At 34.1% G+C, this 25,577-nt stretch overlaps 1 protein-coding gene across 5 annotated transcripts in view; it reads right to left on the bottom strand.

The window, feature by feature from the left end:
* LOC138707912 (KN motif and ankyrin repeat domain-containing protein 1-like) overlaps nt 1-25,577 on the bottom strand; it is a 437,992-nt gene that overhangs the window by 224,463 nt on the left and 187,952 nt on the right. For all 5 annotated transcript variants that reach the window (XM_069837957.1, XM_069837958.1, XM_069837956.1 and 2 more), the window contains one exon: nt 17,847-18,055. In XM_069837957.1, the coding sequence (XP_069694058.1) occupies nt 17,847-18,055 (209 nt within the window). The remainder of the gene's footprint in view (nt 1-17,846; nt 18,056-25,577) is intronic.

Raw genomic sequence — 25,577 nt, 5'->3', positions numbered from 1 at the left:
ATGCTGAGTAACTTTCGGTGCTGGACCCCGGACTCATTTCACCGGTATTATCACCTTCATCTCATTCAGACTCTAAATAACCTAAGATGTTAATAAAGCGTCGTAAAATAAACTACTAAGAAAAATTAATGGTGGAGTTAACACGCGTAATAGAGGTTAATTTTCCGACCAAAGTCATCCGTAGGCACTTCCCAACAGTGTGGCCTCCGCGATCTCCAGATTTCAATCCGACCGAATTTTGGTTGTGGGGTTATCCTAAAGAACGACACATGCAACAACCCTACTGCAACTGAAAGATGCCATCTCGCACGAAATTGCCAATATTCCAAGACATTATCTGCAAAATGCTGTGCATTGTGTCGCAGACAGAATGCTGTACGTTGAACAGGAGAATGGCGAATATGTTCCCAATATTTTGTAAACCCCGTTGTTTGCCCAACACTGTGATGTTTTTGTTTTTCCCTATCACAAATATTATAATATTTATAGCGGTTTAATGTTTGAACTGACTTTTGAAATACCCTATATATTGAATGATATTCAAGCTTTAGGCTTACTTTCCATATCGTTCAGTATTAAGCGACAGATTATGGAGCTAGCATGAAAAAATACGAGACGAAGACTGAGAGAAAATAGCAGCGATGCTAGCGTTCCGGCCAAACCCCAACACTCAATGAAACTACGAGGAAGTATTAATTCAGAATTTGGTAGCTCAAAATGGCAGATCCCATCGTCGTAGTAGTGATTCATGAGAATAGTCAGTGAAGTCCTTTAATTTTGAATAATCGAATGTGTTAATATAGTAGTTCTCATAGTAAAACACTGCGTTAAAAAAACTGATATCTCTTTTTCCTATCAATTTAAGCGTACGAGGTAAATGTCAACATATATGTCTAAAGTTAGTTAATTAGTGGAGTATAAAAAGGGCGCCTCAGCTACTATGGGTATTTGCGCCCTTATCTAAAATTCTTCATAAAACAAAAACACAAGCAATAAAATAAGCTGAATGCTAAAAAGAACTAAAAACGTTGTCACTGTAAAAACGAGATACACAAATGCAGTATCAAAAATGTGATTCATAAAATTCATAAAAGTGAGCAGTTCTCAGACCCTAGGTAGTATTCAAATCGAATCAGGAAAATAATAAAACAAAGGTAATCAGAGACAAATTATAGCCTATAGCGAATTTCAAAACAATACAATTTTTATAATATGTTTGGATGTAAAATTTCCGAAAAGTCAAGTATGGGAAAAAAGAAAGATATAAAACAACAAATGTAACCTCCGGATTAGTGCTGCTCATCAGAGTGACTACTACCACGGAGTAATCGGAGATTACGAATAGAGCTCTCCACCGGTGATCTCCGGTACTACCGTAGGTGGAATAGGGGATGGATATACGGAGGGATGCGGTGGTTCGGAGCGAAGTGACAGTTGGAGGACGTAGAGCTCAAGGATGACCGACGCGTACGGACTGACGGTAGTTGTGAGTGCAATAAAATGACACCAAAGCGGATATCCGTCGCATGGAAATTCTTTAATTTAATTTAGTTGAAGATAATAATAAAGTCGCACGTTGTAAACTTTGTGGGCGAATTTACTCTAAGGGTGGTGGAACTTCGAATTTGTTGGACCATTTGAAGCGATCGCACAATCGCGAGCTTGAAGAAAGCACCGACAGTAAAATTATGTTGGACAGCAGCTCGAACACTCAGCATATCCATCGAACAGTGCTGAAAAATTTAAATTGGATACATTTTTAATTCAATTTATATCCAAAGATATGCAACCACTTAGCGTGGTCGAAGATGCCAGATTTAAAGATCTCGTCAAGGGTTTAAACCCAAAATATCCACTGCTGTGTAGTAACACTGTTTCTCATGTAAGTAAATAAAGCACGTGGTCTGCGTGATAAAAACACTGTGATCGTGTGCAGAACTGACTAACATAAAAACTATTCATTATAATTTAACTAACCTGGGATTTTGGTTGTTTTTTTCAATTTGTATTTATTTTTTAAGTGAATATTGCAGGTTCTTTCAGGCGACTTATACGGCACCGTTCAGAATAAACTGCGAACGGGATTAAAGGACGTAACAATTGTTTCTTTCACAACAGACTGTTGGTCCTCCAACAGACATGATCGATACGTAACAGTCACAGGTCACTACGTGACAGGTGACCAATTAACTTCTGCTTGTTTGGACTTATCTGTCATCAAGGGAAGTCATAAAGCCGACAAAATTGCTGGTTGCATTCAAGACGTCATTAATTCATGGGGACAAAACAACAGAGTTTTTGTCGTTTTCACAGACAACGCCCCAAATATGGTTGCTGCCGACAAGAAATTAAATCTTCGCCAGCTAGGGTGTGTTGCGCACACCTTGAACCTTACCGTCAAAGAAGAAATTGATAAGACCCCAGATTTGGGTGAAATTCTTTCTCACTGCTCGACAATCATTTTTTCAAAAAGTAAATTTAACTCTTCAAAACACTTTTGAACTCTTTTAAAAGTGTGTTTAGTTTGATTTATATATAAAAGTGCTAATAAATTATTTCGTGGTTTTATGTACAGACAGAATAACACTGTGAATGTAAAACTGAAAATCAAAAGAATTTCAGCAAAAAAGGACTCCCTACGATTGATCCAGCATATTGTTACGAGATGAAACTCAAAACTTCAGATGATGACCCGTTTACTTGAAATCAAAGATGAGATGGTGACTGTGTTGTCAGAAATGCCACACACCCCAAGGACGCTAATGGGTCTGTATTTAGAAATCTCTATGGCGTAGATCAGGTTAGAGTATTAAAAGACTCGCTGAGTAGGTCTCAATTTTAAAATGTATGTATGTGTTTCACATTAAGAGCCGCAATTGTGATACTCGTACTTACTGTCAACAATAAATTGTTACCATTCAGATACACATTGACGGCTAATCAGCGATGCCATTGTTTTCGTAGTTTCAAAATTACGCAAAACGTTTTATACAATTTCTTTTTAAACTGTTTTAGTGGTATTGTTCTCAAAGTTGAATACTTATCATCCACAATCGAGGGAAAAAAGTCTTAAAATTTCTATAAAACCTAACTTTCGAGCAATTAAAAACATAAATATGTGGAATATTTAAAATACAACTTGAGTTATATTTTACTGTTTAGATTAAAATACTAATTTTCAAAATGAAACTAAAGAAACGTGTGGTAAGAATGTAATTACAACTATCCTTAAGTTGATATCCGCTTATATTTTTTATTACAGGGGAAGAGCGGCGCGTTTTAGCAGAGACAGTTCAAATACTGACACTCTTTAACATAATGACCACAATCCTGTCCGGTGAAGAATTTGAATAAATTACTTTGAGCCGTAAACTTCAACCCATTGATACCACACGTTTCTTTTGTTCCATTCTGAAACTCCCTTAATATATTTTACGTTAAACTAAACCGATTAGAATAATAATTGACAAAAACTGTTTATGAATAAACGAATGTTTCTAGGAGAACTATAAATGTTTACATTAGCTACTGAGAAGCTTTATTTCTACGTTAGTTTTTGCAATTATTTCTAATGTTATCAATTTTATCAATAACATAAAGCTAATACACCCTTCCACATGCACTATAAATTTCAAAACTAGAAAAAAAATCTGTCAGGTAACGTAGCACTTTAAGCAAAACAAGAAAAAAAGCCGAAAAAAATAGAGAGAGTGAGGCAAAAAAAAAGCGAGAATAAACAACAAAAAATTACACACTTATTTTTAAAAGATACGCGGACGTCAGCGGACTCGAATCACTACCTGATCCGATTAAAGGAATGCTCAACGGAAAGTGTATGTCTGCGCCACAGCACATATACAACCTGCGCAGCATCAATCGGAGGTAATCGGAGATATCCGATAGAAATTGCGCAAACAACTGCTCCGGAGAAAACCGAATTATAAGCAGCACTATTCCGGATGTAAGAGGATAAGCAAAACGGGTCAATACAAACTAATTCACCCTCTCAAGTCTTGTATTCGTTAAAAATCTCAGAACTGTATTTTGAAATAATTTCCAAGAGCGTCTCGTAGACTCGGCCGAATTCCATATTGTCGACGGTCACCGTCATATTTCCTTCAATGTAATAAAATATGTTCGACCATAATTGGTACACGGCATATCTCATACTCCGAGCTGGACCCCGGACTCATTTCACCGGCATCATCACCTTCATATCATTCAGACGCTAAATAACTTAGATGTTGATACAGCGTCGTAAAATAACCCAATAAAATAAAAAAAATACTCCGGTTGAGGTTCGCCACGTAGGAGATGTCCATGTGTTAGCCGACAGTGGGCAATCTTCAATCGGGTGAGTAAGACTTCTTCGTATCACGATGCTCTTGTTTACGAATCCCAAACTCGGACGGTAATCTTTATACTTCGTAATTTATTTCCCTTTTGTGCAGACCATTCTCCTTCCCATTGCCACTATATTTTATATTTCAAGCAATTTTGAATATCTTGCCACCTCTCGCGCCAATCCACCTCAGAGCCATTCATAGCACCGCCCCTTGCTGCAGCATCCACGGCCTCATTTCCTGGAATTCCTACATGACCAGGAATCCACACTACTCCAATCTCAGTATCAGAGCTTAGGAGCGTGTGGAAGATAGGCCTGAAAGAGGTAATTTTAGTTGTACGATAACAACAAAAAATTATATATATATATATATATATATATATATATATATAAAGTTACGTAGTAGACGAGTTTCAAAATCAACTGTTTAATTTCTCAGGTTTTAAGCAGTAAATAAGTAAGTAAGAAAGATAAATAAGTATTTTAATTGACGTTACACAGATACAGTGCTTGTAAATGGAATATTAATAAGCTACAATAATTACAGAGTAAATTATACCAGAAATAATTGGTGCATCGTAATAATTAGAAATACATTATAATAGAATAGGAATACTTTCAGTTTTTAAAATAGATAGTCACGAGGAGTTTACAACCGAGATGAAAATTGATGAATAATGTATACAGGCTAAATGTGATACTTAAAATGTTGAGGGTAACAGTAATTTGCAGCACAAATGGATGTTCAAAATAAATAACAAATTACAAGCTAACTAAAATTAACAACAGTACATATTAATGTTTAAAATAATTAACGAATCACAAGCCCACTGAAATTAACAATAAGAGTACAAATAATATTTCAAATTAAATAGCAAATCGCAACCGAACTAAAATTGACAGCAGTATAAATAAATAAAAAAAAACACAAAATTACAAGTTAACTAAAAATTAACAACAGTATAAATGAATGCGAAAATACAACAAATTACAAGCTAACTGTATTTAAGAAGAATTAAGACAAATTACAGGAATAATTGATAGAGATAGCAACAAAGCAAAGTAACTAATTATACCGTAATTATTGCAGATGGTGGCAGGAAGCGAATTAAAGATTTTATGCTCCACCATGCCGAAATGTAGTAATTGTATACCTGGTAGCAGCTCTTTAATGGACCTCATTAAAGTACACCTATTCATTAAAGTTCAGGTGCTCCACCAATCAGAAAACACCATTGTAGCAATATGAAAGCGCAAGTATCGATTATTCTCGGATATGCAATCGAAAGAAAACTAGCGAAACGTCACGGAGGCTGGAAATCCAAAACTGTCGTAGAAGGTTATGTTCTGTTACTATAATAATTAGGGTTAATTGTAAATAATATTCAAATAAATTCAATTTGTCATCTCGTTTTTCAATGTCTAAATCAATTTCAAGATTATATCAAGATTAATGTTTATTTCACTCTTTAGATTATGTCAAGGTCAATGACATTTGTTTCTCGGAAAAAATCAATACTTTCGCGTCTGCGCACATCTCACAATTTACGAGATATTGCACAAGGTCAGTTCCGCTCCCCAGTCAAATAATAACATGAATACTTATGAATAATTTCAAGTTAGAAATATGGTCGAGCATAAAAAGTCGTATGAAACTTGCCTATAATGGTAGTAATTAAGACGCGAGCATGTTTATGAAACGAGCGCAAGCGAGTTTCATAATTTTCATACGTTGCGTAATGTACTATTAGAACATAGGTAAATGGGAGTCGATTAAAATATTTTACTATTACTACACTTTATTTGTCCACTATGCTTAGAGAAGCTTATAGAGTTTTTGTTTCGTGTATTATAGAAATGATAATAGGAATATCGCTTCAATAAATTGTTGTATTTGAAAGCATATTGGGTACATTCGAAAATAATTATAGACGGAACTGCTAGAATCTTTTTCCTTTGAACAGACGTTTAAAAGACTCGCAAGGTTTAATTCTGAAAATGGTTCTAATTATTACTTTTTTTACAACAAGAATTCTATTTTTAGTATTGATGTGCTGCATCCCAAGAGATTATATTCATTTTATCCTGAAGTAGATATAGCTATAATAGAAAAACATTAAAGTTTTCCTGCTGCAATACTGTGACAATTTAGAGATGGGATAAACGGAACTTGACAGTTGATTTGATAGATGGTGCACGTGAGTTTCATAATTAAAATATGTGATTGTCAGGCTGAGGAAATTAAAAATTGAGAACTGACATATTATTAAATGAAATTGTGTTGCTCGTCGGTAACCTTTGGAGGATACTGGACTTGAAAAGTATAAATTAAGTATCAATCAATTGCTGATTTGTAGCACACCAGTTGTGAAGGTCCGTCATAGTTCGAGACGCAGGAGTAGAGTTCTTGAACAAATTTTCACGAAAAATGAAGATAAAGTCGTCGGCAAACATTGTTACATGTGCATCAGATACATTTAACGTAAGATCATTGATGTGAAGAAATAACCAGAGAGGCCCAATCATAGAGCCTTGAGGCAATCCTTTGTTAATTTGTTTGCCCTATGACCGGAATTTTCCACTCCTGTTATTTATTTCAACAATGTTATATCTGTTAAGTATTATTTTTACCCATTTGTGTGGTGAACCCCGGATGCCGTAATTATGTAATTTTAAGCAGAATATGGGGATTAATTCTGCTAAACGATTTTGACAAATCTAAAAATGTAGCCATTATCCTTCATTTAGATCTTGGTTAATTTTTTTCAAGAGTTGAACATACTGCAGTTTCCGTAAACTTTTGGGGATGCAACTGTGTTGATTTTCAGATAAACATATGTGACATTTAAGGAAGAGCCAATTTTTACATGCATGACTTTCTCAAGAACCTTCGAAACTGACGGTAAACGAGCGATTGGGCTGTAGTTGTTTCGATGTGTTTTCTCCTCTCCTTTGTAGAGGGGTTTTATGACAGTTACTTTAAAGATAGACGGAAACATACTAGTAATTAAACACAAATTTATGAGTGGGATGAGAGTTTTATAAATTAGTGGACCAAGCTTTCTAATGAGAAACGGAGGTATTTAGTCCATACCAGATGAAAAAAAAAATATTATTTAGTTTTTGAACTCTTAGCAATATTTCGTTTTCTGAAACTTCATGACATGCCATTGCATTGTAATAGGTAACACAGTAAGAAGTAAATATATACGTAGGTATTTTAGATTAATTCAAGAGGCGATAGATTGAAACTTTTGCTGCGAATAACTCAGTAATATATTTTCAGCCCAGTATAACTCAGATTTGGTATACTTCTTTTTATCTAATTAACTTCGACTCGAAACATCATCATAAATCAGTGACTCCGAATGCTGCTCTCTTTCTTACATAGAGGACACGTAAAAGAAAGCAATTTCGAAAATCAGTTCAATAGCCAGAATAAGCAGTTTGTATGCATGTTATGTACACTGAATCGCATCGAGAAAGATTGTTTTACATTTTATCTGGATTCCTTCGCTCCCTTATTTTCTTTTTCTCATTTATGACAATCTCATTCCTACTACAGACATAAGCTATACGCAATATAATAGCATATATTACTTAATGGTACACAACTTTCTTATTGAATGCTCTCTTTGGAATCCATACACGAAAATATCTTAAGCAAAAATTCATAATACTTATATGTACTAACCTCTTTACTTTCAGTGGATATGTTTTGCAATTCAAGTAACAAAAATGTAAATCAGTTCAAAGTATCTGAAAGACTTTTTTTCGGATATATCTTTAAGACGTTAAGAGAGCATTGTGTCACAATCCAAAATTATTTTGAAGTCCAAAATGAAGCAACTTATAATACTACTGACCAATGGTATTGAATCCTCCAATGTTAAAATGAAATAAGTCAAAATAATGCATTTTTCACTTTTCTCCTGGTTTTAAAATGTTATATAACCAAGTTCAGAAACACTGGGGTGTTTAACGTTAGGGTAGTCAAACAATGTGTTTAATAGGCCCCTAATAATATAATAAAACAATACTTTGTTTTACCAAATAAACTCAAAATGGCAATGTTTTTTCTCTCTCCTGAAAAGTTGTATTTTTTGACTTAGTTCCTTTTAGCATTGGAGGATTCAATTGAATTGACTTGAATTTAAAAGAGAAGGACACTACGAACCATCACTGCAGCTAACAGCATGAAGGGATGGGAGGGGAGTGTAGGAGAGGCCAGCGAACTTGAAGGGGCAGATTCGAGCGAGCTGGATAGATCCGCTTCTTCAAAGCAGACTTCGGTTCTTGTCACACTCGACAAACTTAAGACGAACATAGCGCTTGAAATACAAGACACTAGTATCAGTCACTAAATTCTTTCGCGTCAACAGAATTGCTGATACACTAGAAATCAACGACAGAGATTACTGAAGAAATGGCATTGGGCGCAATGTTGCAACATTTGGTCTGCAGGCGTTCGTCTACATGTGTTTTCTTTTCTTTTTGGTGATATACCTGGAAACTTAACAATGTGAAACACGTGACTTAGCAAAATGACATTCACTCTATTCCATTTCTTCTCACTTGTCAGTCGTGCTTTGTGTTTGTCCAAGTGAGGTACTGAATTGTGCATTTGGAAAACATTAAAGTTTAATATTATTGTAAGATTACTGTATATTTTATTGCATCATTCAAATTCATTTATATATTACTTTTAGTTTAAATAATGGCTACAATTGAATATTTTTCCGTTGTAGTGTAAATATATATAATAACATTTTTATACAGGCCTAACACTCTAGTGTAATATTGATGCGGAAAATAGCAGAGAGTTAGAAACTTGTATATACGAATAAATAATCTGAATATTCAGGAAAATTTATTAGTTGTATCAGTACAAAACTTAGCAAACGCAATAAGGAGAAAAATTATAAAAAATTGAAACAATTAAAAATAATAATAAATAAGACATAGCGAAAGTAATAAGCTAAAAATCGCTTACTAAAAAGAGAAAATTTATACCGTACATCAGTGATCGCCAAAAGCTGTGTCGCGACACATGCCCCTGCGTCCACTCAAGCGTAACCATGGCATCATACCCTCACCCACTGTTTACAGCCTTCGATATAAGTAAAGACAAGTATCAGCAGCGGACGTACACATGTAATGTTACAAGTGTGTAGGATACTATGCTTCGATGTCTTTTCCAAAACAGAAAACAGGTAATTGTCTTAATTTTAAGGAGCATAGAAGGAAAAGTATTTCTTTTGTGCAGATGACAAAAATATGAGATACTTAATTTGTTGTAAAATTTTAAATGAAGTATAAAAGAATAATGTATGATGTCATTATTCTTCTTGTCATAAAGACTACCACACGCTTACCTGTAAATTGAATATTTCATTAATGAACGAACAATAAAAAGTATCGGCTTCTATGTCTTAATCAGGGTAAAATACTTCGACTTTTTTCGACTATGTAGTGTAATTTGAATAGTTCATTAATAAACGAACAGTAAAAAGTATCAGCTTCTATGTCTTAATCGGGGTAAAATACTTCGACGTTTTTTTTCGACGTATGTAATGTAATTTGAATATTTCATTAATAAACAAACAATAAAAAGTATCGGCTTCTTTGTCTTAATCGGGGTAAAATACTTCGACTTTATTTGAAGTATGTAGTGTAATTTACAACTTCGTGACCAGCCTGGTACGTTTTTCTAATTTCAAATATCTGCTGATGTAAAGTACACGTTCTTTTTATGGTAAATAAGAAAATATATTTTATTTTATTAATAATAAAAAAATAATGAATAGGAGGATAAAAAGTTAACACGGAAAAAATTGTGTGTAGTTAATAAGTAGAAGAATATCATATTGTTTTTGTTTTTTGTCTCAGTCCGTCTCTGCACTGTTATTCACTGCATTACCTGAGGAGATACCCATTCCACTCCTCTACCTGCGATAGTGGTGTGCGGGTTGCATTTCTATTACGTTACAATTTCGGGGTGTTCGGCAACCACTGCCGTACATTATAAAACTTAGCAAAAGCATTAAGAAGGGAAAAGCTAATAAGGGAATTTTTTCTAGAAGACATACATTAAAGACCTACCATTATATTTAAGAACTTAAAAAAATGAAATATTTAAAACAAATTGCTTAATAAGGAGAAAATTCCAGAAACATTTATATTTATCCTCATATATTACTTATTTACTTATTCATTTTTTAATATGTAATTCACTTTACTACTTATTTATTTATTCTAATTTTAATCAATTTGTTTATTTATTTATTATTTATTCACTAATCTCTCTACTTACTTATCTATCTACTTACTTACCTCTTTACTTACCTATCTATATACCCATCTATCTATCTATCTATCTATCTATCTATCTATCTGTCTGTCTGTCTGTCTGTCTGTCTGTCTGTCTGTCTGTCTGTCTGTCTGTCTGTCTATCCATCCATCCATCCATCCATCCATCCATCCATCCATCCATCCATCCGTCCATCCGTCCATCCGTCCGTCCGTCCGTCCGTCCGTCCGTCCGTCCGTCCGTCTGTCTGTCTGTCTGTCTGTCTGTCTATCTGTCTTATCTGTCCTGTCTGTCTGTCTGTCTGTCTGTCTGTCTGTCTGTCTATCTATCTATCTATCTATCTGTCTATCTATCTGTCTATCTATCTGTCTATCTATCTGTCTATCTATCTGTCTATCTATCTGTCTATCTATCTGTCTATCTATCTATCTATCTATCTATCTATCTATCTATCTATCTATCTATCTATCTATCTATCTATCTATCTATCTATCTATCTATCTATCTATCTATCTATCTATCTATCTATCTATCTATCTATCTATCTATCTATCTATCTATCTATCTATCTATCTATCTATCTATCTATCTATCTATCTATCTATCTATCTATCTATCTATCTATCTATCTATCTATCTATCTATCTATCTATCTATCTATCTATCTATCTATCTATCTATCTATCTATCTATCTATCTATCTATCTATCTATCTATCTATCTATCTATCTATCTATCTATCTATCTATCTATCTATCTATCTATCTATCTATCTATCTATCTATCTATCTATCTATCTATCTATCTATCTATCTATCTATCTATCTATCTATCTATCTATCTATCTATCTGTCTGTCTATCTATCTGTCTATCTGTCTATCTGTCTGTCTATCTGTCTATCTGTCTATCTGTCTATTTACTATTAAATTTATCCAATACAACTGCTATTCAAAAGTAAAAGAAAACGGAATATTGAAACCATTCCACTTCAAACATTGACACTGACATTCTGTATTGTAAGATCATCCTAAAATATGATTTTTTTAAATTTCTTCAACCCTCATGGATGATATGATTGCAACAGAACAAAAGAAGAAATTAAAAAATCTGTTATAGTAATTTTTTTTATTTTCGTTGTTATCAATAATTATTAGTTTTATTTCATTTTTTAAATCATACGTTATTCTGTGTTTCTATAAAACCATGATTTGTATTAACTGTAAGTTATTTTTAATGTAGACGCAAAAGATTAATTCTGATTCCTTTTAAAAAAACTTTCCGATTTTTTGTCTGTCCATATACAGTTCTCTGCATTTAATTTATTAACTTTTAAGGTTATTTTCTTGAACTATGGATATTTTTATGTATAGGTATGGATATTTTATTGGATATTTTAAAACTATTTTTAGGTCTTCAACATCCACCCCTTACTCATTAATAACCTTCACTTATCCTAGATTATGAAAAAAATCTCTTGTAGACCATCTCCCTAAAGTCAAGAATGCCTCTACCACCAATGAATTCCGGTCTATTATCATCCTACACACCTTATAGAAAGCATTGGAAAGAATAATGCACAAACAACTTACAGCCTATATAAATAGTCACGACCTATTCCATAAGCATCAACCAGGCTTCAAAGCAGAACAAATGTGACCACAACACTTCTCAAAGTTAATGAGGATATACGTACGTGAAGATTCGAACAATCGAAGGTTGATGGTAGTAACTTTGCTAGACCTTAGTAAAGCTTCGGACTGAAATGACAATGACTTATTACTACACAGGAGTTCGATATTTCCACTTTTCAGCGTAAATGAGATTTTCACGCAAAAAAATTTCTCCACTTTGAAATCTAAATGTTCACTAATAATTTATAAGGAAATAGCGACAATTCCTATTCATTTGAACTCTGCGAATTCACGGTTTAGATTCAAACCCCGACATTTCTTCGGAGCAGTGAGATACAATCCCTGACATTTCCGTTAGCCAATATCTGATGCGAATTAAGTCACAAAATTCCCGCATTTGCTACCACTTATCAGCTGTACTTCGTTGCTGGCGAATTGGACTGTGACTGTGTTACTTATAATATTATCAAGTAAGAACGTGTAAGTATTTCCTGTAGCAGGCCATAGCTCTCTTCCCACTAATAGGGTTTTCGGACAAATCGAAAAAATTGTAAGGAAAAGATAAACGGTTATTTTAGTCCCCGAGTATAAAGTTATATTCCAGAAATTTGGTAGAATAATATAACGTGGTAGAGACGCAGCAGTATGTATAGAAAAAATATGCTAAACTTATGAAAATTCCTGGACAGTGACATTTCAAATTCAACGAGGCTAAGAGGATGATCCTGACTGGTGAAAATGGAATTCTGGAAATCAGAGGTGAACCATTCTACAGATCTGGTCAATGATTTGCAAATTCTGTTTTCAAAAAACAGGAATAACATTGACAAGGTCAAGCTTGAAATTTGGTTCTTAGGTGTGCCAGTTAAAAAAGAAAAGTGTTATGATATTGATTCATTACTAAAGCCTCATTTCAGAGATGAATGGAAGGAACAAAGTGACATTGAGTTCTGCAGGCGAGTGGTTGATAATCCAGCTCACAGTAAGTCATTACTAGTGGAAGAAGAATGCCTCTGTGAAACATAGAATGAAACGGAGTTATTGAGGATTTGAACTGTGTGCAATGGCAGTTCCAATTATCTTTTTTTCTAAATAATTTTTTTTATAATACTGTATATAAAACATAAAATAACTGTGGATACTTTCAAATAAGTTTAAAACATTTTTTACAAAGAAAAAAGTATAAGAAGTAGTGACAATTCTAAAGTCGTCTTAGTACTAGATCTGCCACTGAATTAATGTTTTATTTTTGTTTTTCAATAATATTGTATCAAATATATATTATAAATAAATTCGTTGTCAGATTCATGGAGTTTTGTTAGTAGCAGCTGTAAAATAATTCTATAATAGACATTATAAAAATTAAGGTAATCATTAAAAAACAAACAGATATTTCCACATTATCTTGTCATATTTAAAGAAAACAACTAACATTTCTTGCCATTTAAAGGAATAATTATGGTGTTAGTTCTGTCTTCAGACGGTTAGTACAGTTTACACATTTTATATAACATAGTTTGTGAGTAAATCATTTTTTTCATTTCCTGGAAAATTAACAAAGATGGAAATGTCGGGGTTTGCATTTATACGACTCACATAATAAATTATATATCATAAACTGTCACCAAGAATTTTTGTTTGCTAAAAAATTTTTCACCAAGAGGTTCAGTTCTTATATTTGCGAGCGCCAGCAATGTGTCGTAATAAATAATCTAGTTTCTACTAGGAAAGAATGCATAGATGATTTCCCGCAGGATTCGGTGCTATATAAATTACATATCTGACTGTATGAAGCATTGTAATTACCTTGCTTTGCACACGATATGCAAATAAACTTGCATACAAGCAAGGGCGACAACGAACCCCCGGGTTCCTTAAAAGCCTTAAGTAAGTAACAGGCAAGGAAACATTAAACAACGCAGTTACAAAAAATTAACGATGACCTTGATTTACTAAGTGGCGGCCGGGTAGCTCAGTTGGTAGAGCAGCTGGCTACGGACTGGAAGGTCCGGGGTTCGATCCCAGGTGGTGGCAGGATTTTTCTCGTTGCCAAACTTTCAGAACGGCCCCGAGGTTCACTCAGCCTCCTATAAAATTGAGTACCGGGTCTTTCCCGGGGGTAAAAGGCGGTCAGAGCGTGGTGCCCACCACACCATCTCATTCTAGTGCCGAGGTCATGGAAAGCATGGGGCTCTACTTCCATGCCCCCCAAGTGCCTTCATGGCATGTTACGGGGATACCTTTACCTTTTACCTTTGATTTACTAAGTTACTGACATGGACGCGAAATTATGGACTCGAACTGAACACTGAAAAGACACAAGCAATCATGGAATATAATCATTTGCCGTGGGACTGAAGCCGGATGGTCTATGGCGGGTCCTCGGCATCAACCCCTTTGATTTGATTAGCCCCCTTTGATTTGATTACCTGGTTGGGTTTTTCCGAGGTTTTCCCCAAACAAAAGGCAAATGCCTGGTAATATTTTGGCGAATCCTCGGACCTCACCTCATCTGACTACATCTCGCCAAAATATTGTAAAAAATTGCACAAAATTGTAAAAATTGTAGAAAATTACTAAATTGTAAAACTGTAAAAATTTGTAAAAATTGTAATTGTAATATTGTAAAATTCTCGAGAGGAAACTAGTCTTAATTACGAATTCAGTGGTGTTGTAATTCCGCAAGAACAATGTTGTAAATACCTAGGAGTATATTTAAACTCCAAACTTTCTTGGGGAGAGCATGTTGATAATGTTACGGGTAAAGCATGGAGAGCACTTCACTTTATTATGAGAATCTTGAGAAAGGCTAGCCCCAAATCGAGGGAAATAGCATATCTAACGTTAGTGCGACCGTTAATGAAATACGGAACTACATGTTGGGATCCCTATAGAGTATATCAGATAAATTCCTTAGAAAGAATCCAGTATAGGGCAGCTAAATTTGTTAAAGGTATAAGAAAAGATGGAAACGATACGATAAAAGAACTTAAATGGGAAACTTTGGAAAACAGACGTAGGAAAACTAGAATAACATCATTGTATAGAGTACATCTAGGTCAGAAAGCATGGATAGACATAACGGCTCGGTTAGAAAAGCCAACGTACTATGGTAGGAACGATCATGATTTTAAAATCAAATGTGGGAAACAGAAAACGGATGTAGGTAAATTCTCATTTTTAAATAGAACTATAAATGATTGGAATGACCTACCTGCAGCGGTCTTTGAGGGCTGTCCTTCCTTAAGGAGATTCAAGAATAACTTAAAAAGTTGTGTATAAAGTGCAAATTAAAATTAAGGTGACATTCAACATTTAATTTTTTAAGGTGACATGTATTTATCTAGCCTCACGAGTTACTTCCTTGGTTTGAATTGTAAATTATTTAAAAATAGCGTGTAAGAGGGCCTTAGACTAGAAATGTTTAGTTTAAATGTAGTTCTGTTTATAAGTATGCATAAGGATGTAATTATTTGACTTATTTGAACTGTTGTATCAGTGAAGCGAGGTGAGTCAGTGAAGTTATGGTTTTACAGTGCAGTGAACAGTTCCGATCAGTGATAATTTATAGCGCCAATGAAATGTGTTCTATAGTGTCAGTGAAATGTGTTACAGAGTGTCAGTGAAATATGTGCTAAAGTGTCAGTGAAATGCGTCATAGTGCCACTACAGGGAATGAGATGAGAATAAAGTGTAAGACGATTGAAACTTATTTAGGGCTTATACATAATTATGTAGGTTTTATTGTAAAATTAGGTATTTTATTTATGTTTTATTATTATTGTGTTAAATTGTATTGTATATTCTTGTTGTATTGTGTATAAAATTGTATATGTATTGTAAAATTGTATTGTGTATTGTAAATTTTATTGTGTATTGTTTATATTGTATATACCACTGCCACCGGGTGCTTGCCCACTTGCAGTGTAAATACATACATACATACATACATACATACATACATACATACATACATACATACATACATACATACATACATACATACATACATACATACAAATTTTGACTTGTTCCACATCTTAAAGCTTCATTGCTCATGTAAGATCTATGGAATAAAATAAATGAATGAATGAATGAATGAATGAATGAATGAATGAATGAATGAATGAATGAATGAATGAATGAATGACTGCAGATATTAACACAGCACCCCCTTGACAGCTTTCAAATTCCCTATACCGAAGCTATTATAAATCTGGGAATAAAATAATGGGGACGGAAGTCTTACTTAGAAAACGCAAATTACGCAGACTTATAAGAAAATATTCTCTGATTCAATATATGAAATCGGCTCAAAAATTTCTCACCGTCTACACTAAAAAATTATTAGTGCAAACACTCGTTACGTCCATTTTTATTATTATGACTCTCTATTTACTGACAAGTGCTAAACTCATAGACTCCAGCGCGTTCATAATGTGTGTGTGCGTTTCATTTGCAACATTCGTTTATCTGATCATGTAACATCGTCCCTGAAAATATTATCATGCCTTCGAATGAATGAAAAACTTCTCCCGCTCCCTATCAGATTGCCAGCAACTGTCAAAATTAGAAAAAGAAATTGAAAATTAATCTATATTAAAGAATCCAACACATCATTATCATTAAATATATATTTACTCTATTCTACTTTTGTCATTTTACACTTAAAAGAAAACAAGCTAATAATGTAATGACTACTTTATTTTTAAAAATATCACCAAATATAATTTGGACATTTGGGCGGGGGGTACACAGGGGAGTCGAACGGAAAATGTGACATGTGAAGGGCGGCGTGATCTCAGAAGGTTTGTGAACTCCTGGTATAGTTCAAGATGGGTTAACATTTCCAGGTAGAATCCTCATTGTCACTATGTAGTTTGTTACGGTCTGGTGAACAATGAAATCTAGAGAATGGTATTCACTAATGCTTTCCAATGAACATAAGGGAAGACTTCAGTAGAAGTCTGTGGCGCGCGGTTTACACATGAAGTAGCATGTGTTAAGAAAGATTCTGAATTCCAGAGCGTTATTTTATAAACCAGGCGCTTACTTTGCATATTATTAGACGCAACAAAATATATATTCAGTGTCATTTTTAACTCAATCCGAACTCTAGTAACGATGTTACTTGTAAGTTCTTCCGAAACGTCGGAGATATTGTTATTCTTCTAAAAGCCTAAAATTTAATACCTCATTGTAACTACTCTTATACCTAAAGGACTAAACCACATTTTTATATTTCACACATTTGTTGCTGTCCTATTTGAAAGACTGGAGTTGTCTGTTTTCGCTTTCCAGTTATGAGAATGTAGACCTACTTTAATGTATGACAAACACGTTTCGCGAAATGTCTTCGCCATGTAATCACGGTGTAAGATTTGAGTAAAAGCTTATGAGAGTAACTGATCGTTAAGTTTCAGTTAAAGTTTATTTTGGTTTTGTCTGTTACGTAAGTGAGGTTTCTAGGTGACATAATTCACACATAGTCACAATAGTGACGGATGTAATGAAAAGCGACCACTTGAAGATTACAAGAACTATCTGCTGGAAGCTTACCTGCAATGTTCCCGTGCTGAGGCCCGACGCCGCACTCCCGACACTTGCAACGTCGAAGTCTTGCAGAATTGCAGATTCATCAGGAGGCGCACTGTTAACGTGGCCACCACCTCCAACAGTTCCCGGCGTTGCCGGGCCGGACGCCGCAGACATACTCGAGACAGATGAAAGGGACTCCGTCCTCCGAATTGTTCCAAATCCACACACATCTAATTTCAAAGAATAAACATTTTGCATCACCAAAGGCTCTGTAGAACACACTACACTTCTCACACCTAAAGAGTAGAAATGTTAGGGAGCGTGTTTCCTGCGCGTGGACACGTCAAACCAAGAACAAAGTATGTAACGGTGGTACCGGTTGCGAACAAAAGCTGATGATAAGACGAGTCTGCGAGTACACGGACATGGCTGGACTGATTTCGGTGCGTGCACGGAGACGAATTTATAAAGCCACGCCGAGCGTAAAAAGCAGGCGGCAAAACGAACAGTTGCAACGCTTTTATTAACACGTTTTAATGAAGTTACTGGAGAAAATACAAATATCGCTGATCGTAAATGCACCGCCAAGTGACTATTGCAGAATATGGGCGAAAACGTTTTACAATTGTTCCGAAATAATGTGTACTGTAATTTTAAGCGTAGGATGATTGTCATCGGCGTACTCCAGAAATAATTTACCGGTTGTGACGACAGTGCGCATGTAGCAGGAATACCCTTGAGTCACGCATCGACGGGCCCAAGTCTAACAATCCACTGACCTGTCAGGGACATTTCATGCTGACTCCAAACAACACAGATCGAGAGATCGATACAGCCTTGTGAAGTCACCTGTTTGCATTCTTTATGACACAGAACTCGGAATGCAAGTCCAAAAGAAAATGTACTTCGTGTGTTCATGCCTTTCACAAACTAATCTAGCAAATAGTCAAACTATATCACCACTGAGCGATTCCAAGTCTTAAAATATACACACTTCTTTCGTGTTAGTAATTGAAATTGCATATCGATGGTTTTGAACAGCAGTCTCATATGTCAAAAATTCGTTGTACAGGAGAGCGAAAAAACATATCTCGAAAACGAACAAATCGCACTTCCAGTAAAATAGTGTTGTCACTGGAAAATTGTTATTTGTAATGATATTTCTTACCAGTGAGGGAAGTGGAAAAAAAACCGGAGGCGGTATGCTGCTTCAAGATTTGCCCCTAGCATACCTCTATTTAAAAAAAAGGTATACCCTCTCTCCCTTACAACATACACATACATGATGTATGCAATAAATTGTTTCGGTGAATCAGTAACGCGAATATTTAAAGCTTGCACAACAAATCACATTTTTAATAAAGTAATTTTAAGTTATTTCAGTTATTTACAAGATTATTTTGCAATGTCCACTGATACTTATAATTTAAAACAATGTTAAAACTTCAAAGTGTCTGACTTATTTATTAATAAAAAAGTGCACCAAAAATGGCAGTCACTAAACTGGCAACAATGGCAACCACAAGCTACAGACCACAGCCTTCTTTCTACTTGAAATACTACTGTTGTAAGCATCCTAGGGGTTGACTTATCAAATAAACTTGTCTAAATACACGTTGAATACAATTCCATAAGGTTGTGGTTTAGATTTACGAAGCAAACAGATAGTAGGCCTAATCTTTGCTGTGAAGAAATGTATAAATAAATGTTTACGGATCATATTTTTTCAGTGACGGTATGTCATTCTTCACTAACTGTATATTTTCTGCCCATACAAACCAGTGGCGGTATTCCATACCGGCGCATACCGTCTCACTTCCCTCACTGTTTCTTACTAAAATACTGCTGTAAAAATATTTTAATAAACAGGTATTAAACATTTCAAAATTTATTATTATTATCATTATTATTATTATTATTATCATTATTATTATTATTATTATTATTATTATTATTATTATCATTATTATTATTATTATCATTATTATCATTATTATTATTATTATTATTATTATTATTATTATTATTATTATTATTATTATTATTAGAAATTCCTATATCCAATTTAGTAAAACAGCGTTGGAAATCATTTACGAAAGTGATGTGATTTTCGACATACGATAGTATTTTATTGGGTGTGCGAAATGTCCTACATAAGAGGATATTTAAATCTCTTGTTATGAAGATTGTATTCATGCCTTGACTTAAGATGTGTTTGCAGAGAATTCGGGAAATTTCTTTTGTAGGAATTAAGTTAAATCTTTTTTTCGTTCATATTTTTTACATACGAGGTTGCTGTTCAACTCCACCCATATTACACATACGTTACGCAGAATAATAAGGAACAAGAAGTGTCATCAGATTGGTCTAGAATAGGCCTATCTCTAAGTCGCTCGGGTGTGAGTTCGAATCCCTCTTGGACCGAGTTTTCTCACATTTATAACATGTCAGGTAATTCTGTAATAATTCTCGGACTCATTTTACTAAAATATCATCTTGCTGCCAGCAATTCCACTAACGCTACATAACCGCATACTCTATACAACGTCGTCATATATCCCACTACTTTAGCATTTATAATTTTTATTAAACAATACAGTTTTTATTTTCTACATTCCTTTACAGAGATACATTCCCAGAATGTTTACCTTTCATGTAAAAAAGAATCCTTGAATTTGATTTAATATTTTTTTTTATTATAATAACATTTTCGAAACACTTGTCGGTGGTGCCATTTAGGCAACTAGTTTCCTAAATAACACCTGCGGTTTCTTAAATCGCCCCTCTTTATCTGCAGGGAACAGGATGAAGGGAAGCTTTTAATATTGAACAGTATTTAATATGAATAATGTAATAAATGCAAATTACAAGTTTATTGAAATTAATGAAAGAGAGTAACGCATCTTCAAATGAAATTGAAAAAATAGAGCATAAATTACCTAACATTTAAACTGCCTGAATGTCTTTTTTATTGTTACACATTTGCCATGTGCTTCGCCAGGCAGTTCAGACTGTAAACTGCGTCATCTTTTCTCTACGATTATCTCGAAGACACCTAAGAACTGCTTCATAATGTACTCTATCTGAAATGGTTTGACGATAGAAACATCTAAAGGCTGGACCTATGAGTACTATGACGAGAAAGCTGAAACAGGAGCACACCATTTTCCGAGATAATCGAATAGCTTCTAAATTGTTGGAATGGGTCGTATAGGTGGACATACAGAAGCAGCACTTTTTTCTATGGCAGGTTTGAGTGGCAAATAAAATGTTTGAGCTATTCGACAAATAGTTCACTGTTGATGTAAACTGACTCAGAGAAAACAACTAACGATGCTGGAGGAGGACCAGCTGATAATGTAGGACGCACTGTTTGACGTTTAAAACTTATCATGGGTGGCACAAAATACCTGGTGCGCTTGTACAACACACACTTGTTGTATTAACGCCCTTCTCACCACATGAAATTGTACCCACCTGATGCATTTCTCGTTCAGCTAAAATTTTTGGGGACTTATTTTGTAGGGTTAGAATTGCTACAGTTGCTCATATCGAACGGTGCGAATTAGGCACTTACAAAGTGGTGCGAATTGAGAAAAAACGTGATAAGTTATTATTTCCTTCATTCTAGCCTATAATCACCAAATGTTCGAAAATCCTACTAAGTTAAATGTCCTTTAATATTTCTTTAAACCAATAACATCTTAAGAATATGGATTTCTTTGCATACAAATCCTTTATTTAGTTACAAAATGTTAGCTAAATATACATCCACATGAGCGATTATATATTAGATAAACTATCACCACGCTGCTAACACAAAGAAGTGGCAGAAATCAAATGACATGGTAAAAGTTAATATGGTAGATTGTAACAATACTACTAGATGCCACACTATTACAGTAACTTGTTTTAAACTAGCAGTGGTGCCATTTAGGAAGCGGTGCGATTTATGCTACTCTACCGTATCCGAAAAACAACAACAAATTTAAGAGTGATTCTTTCATATTAATGTGATGGTGCAAAAATAATTTACGAGATTTTCACAACAAACTTTACAATTCAAAACATTTCTCAGTGTATAGTGAACGACTTTTATATATAAAAATAATTAAATGAATGAAACTGTGAGTATTATAAGTTGTTCTTACTCTGAACACAGCACATAATATATTTCCTTACAAGTTTACTGATGAGTCTAAGCGAAAGTACAGCCAACTAATTTCATAATATTTTGTGGTATACAAAACGTAATTGGGCTGAAATTTCTGCAGAAAATTGAGTTCGTTACATAAATTTCAGTATAAAATTGTTCAATTTTATAACATTTCATTAATATTCAACTCAGGTAACTCAGAAGTTCAAAACCGTCGTTTAATATTGGAATAAAATCGAAAAAATAACATTGTTTTTCCTTTACTATTTCCGATGACACTGCTTTACACCCACTTAAAATAATTGAAAGTTACATTCGCACGTAGAATAAATGAATACTCATGAGTAGAGGAGATTGTTGTACCTTCAGCATAGTGTACATTTGAACATTTTTTATTTTTTGTTTGCTGTTACCTAGAGAACTCAAACTGAAGTAGATTGTAGAGAAAGCCGCTAAGTAGCTCTGGTCGTAGTTTCGGGTTGATTGATTGCAAAGTGTGAATTCTGTGGACAATAGAATTTTTTTCAGTACCAAAAATAAATATTTCGTTATTTGATATATGTTTTCTAACACGAAACCAAATAATACTTGTTACTATCAATCAAGTAGAGTGTGTTCCCTATCATCTGGTGAGTAATAACATATTTTAATTTCCATAATTTATTCGAATATCTAGTTTTGGAAGCCATATTTGTTTAAACGTGCACTCTCTTATACCTCTGAACACAAAACATCTTGTATCATGGAACATGTTCCAAGGTACACGATACCATCGGTTTTTTTGTTTTTATTTTATTTTAAGATCATGTCACAAAGTAAGTCTGGAGTTAAGAGATTCAGATGCTTTGAAGAAAGCTGTTGAAGTAGTTATTGCTCCTGCAGGAAATAAAATCTCAATCAGAGAAGCCTGCTCTGGTTTATGATTGCAAATAGCCAACATTTTAAATACGATTGTCAGTTTTTACAGCTATATTCCCACCTATATCCCATGTGTTCCAACTTACAAGGGGGTATGTTCCAAGGCACATGGACCTGTTGTACAGGTTTGAACACATTACATATCCCTTCTTTTTATTTTTTTTCCATCCTTAATAGATCTGTAAAACAGGAAAACACATACAGGAAGCTGTAAAGGAATCTCCAATATTTATTTAAAGTATTTTTTCAATTAAAACATTTCATTTCCCAAAATTAAAAAAAAAAATGTGAAAAGTGTTTCAAGGTACAACAGTTTCCCCTATATCTCGATATTTACGTATTAGCAAATAAAGTTTTAGCAGCCTAAGAGGTACTTAAAAACTAATAATTTAGGTCCTCACTTAGTGAAGTTTCGCTGAAGCTCATTGAAATTAAGCATTGAAATACAGCCTACCGTATATATGACAAAGATTAACACAAACACAAAATGTAATAAATGACACCACTCTATTTTATCCTATATAATTGTTATTCATTATTTGATTAACTTCCATTATAAATAATTGCTGCACAATACACTACCACATTTTTTCTAAATTGGCCAATGTTAAACTATCTTCTGTCCGTGAGAATCATTCTAGACGCAGAAAAAGAAATGTCAAATGAAATAGATGTGATAAGCGCAAAGTATAAGGCAATTATAGTTGATACATCATTATCATCTGGAATATTGTGCTATTTGTATTTTCCTCTATTAACAGTTGGGACACATGGCCCAACATTGAAAATCGTGAAATGGTTTTTAGTAAATTTTCTCCATTTACATGCTACTATTCCTTCGTAAGCCATAGTAGAAAAAGTACACATTTTGCAGCTTTGTTTTTTGGCATTTTGTATAGCCTACTAATTAACTTCTTCACAGAATAACATGTCACAGTACTACTTGAAGCTTCTTCAGTTAAATGAGATAGAGAGAGTAAACAGAAAGTCTCACTAAAACTGTTTTGTTCTCTCACCTCGATTCGTCTTAATGCATTCCAGGAAACTCATAATTTCTTTCAACCCATACCCATCTGAATGTTACTCTCTCTAGTGTAAACTTTTGTCCTTGAAACATTAATTCTTTAGTGTGCGGTGAAAAGTGCATAAGTCATAAATTGCAAATTTTCAGTAGAGTAAAAGCAAAGTTCGGATTGAGAACCGATATCATTGTGTTGGGCTGGAAATCTGACACTACAACATTATGGAAGAGGACAGACATATGATCTTTATAACATTTGAAGGAGTGTACTTTTTTCTTGTACACATGGAGGCAATAACTGACTTACGCCCTTTTTACTGCGCTCCATAGAACTGAGCCAATGTAAATATGCAACAGAAAGTATATATATATATATATATATATATATATATATACACAGAGTGAACCGTAAGTAATGTCAATAATTCTGATGGGCGATTCCTTGAGTAAAGAACAACAAAAGAGTCATATACCATTTTGGTACATTTTTAACAGTTTTACAGAAAAAACGCGCTTTTTAAAATACATAAGTTATGAGAACTTGCAACGCTGCGCTCTACAACCAGCTGGAAGTTGTGTTGCTGTGAACCAACTCCTCCACCTGGGTTGTTGAAAGTCAATGCCATCATGCCATGTACATTGCATTTGAATCGGGGATTGCAGAAACAGCACATGTCATGAAAACTAAATTTTTCAATAGACACAAAAAAGGTAATACTGGTTGTTGACCACATCATTGGTTATCGTACTGGCTCCTTCAGACAGAAGCCTAATAGATGTGTCGTTTTATACCAAATTTATTGGAATCTAATGAATTGATAATTAAATAAATCAATATATATTAGCTTCACATGTGCTGTTTCTGCAAGGAATCAAAATTGTAATATAATAATTTCAATTCAACTAAAGTTTATTTGTCAAATTAGGGATATAATATATGCATAGGCCTACTGTGTACTTAATACACAAGTTCAGCATATAAATGAAGTTACTTTCCACAATAGGCCACTGAAGAATACTATTGTAAAATTCTTGATATTCGTGTGGTATGTAACGCACTAATTTGCGTATATCGTCTAGCTTCTCTCTTTGAAATGGCACGATTTTGTCAGTATATGCCAATGAAGAATGTAAATATGCTATTCTCCTTTGTACTTACAAGCAAACATTCTCATGGAGGCAGATAAAGAAATAATCTTTTTTCTTCCATCACATTAATAATGTCAAAAGAAGTACTTACACATATTTTGGCCACTCGAGCGCAATTACGAGAGCCGTAAAAAATAAGTTTCCCTGGGGCCTTTTACAGAAAGAGAACAACATTTCATGGAAAGTTTTATTGGAACAGATATAGCAATTGTCGAGTTATTTTTCAACATACTTTAATCCCTACCAGAATTGTATGTATGTATGTATGTATGTATGTATGTATGTATGTATGTATGTATGTATGTATGTATGTATGTATGTATGTATGTATGTATGTATTTTTTATTAATATTAGTTGAACGGCATGTCCCATTACAATAAAGGTAATACTACATGCCTTGCTACCTGTATGTTTATAATTTAACACATTATGTCTCGTTTGTGTCACTCTCTAGGCGTATGTAGGTCTGTTATTCTGTTGTGAAAATTTGAGTCTTTCATTATATCT

The sequence above is a fragment of the Periplaneta americana genome, chromosome 10 (genome assembly GCF_040183065.1).
Source record: "Periplaneta americana isolate PAMFEO1 chromosome 10, P.americana_PAMFEO1_priV1, whole genome shotgun sequence".
NCBI lineage: Eukaryota > Metazoa > Arthropoda > Insecta > Blattodea > Blattidae > Periplaneta > Periplaneta americana.
The sequence above is the reverse complement of the archived record's forward strand: the minus strand, read 5'-3'. Positions and strand labels throughout refer to the sequence as shown.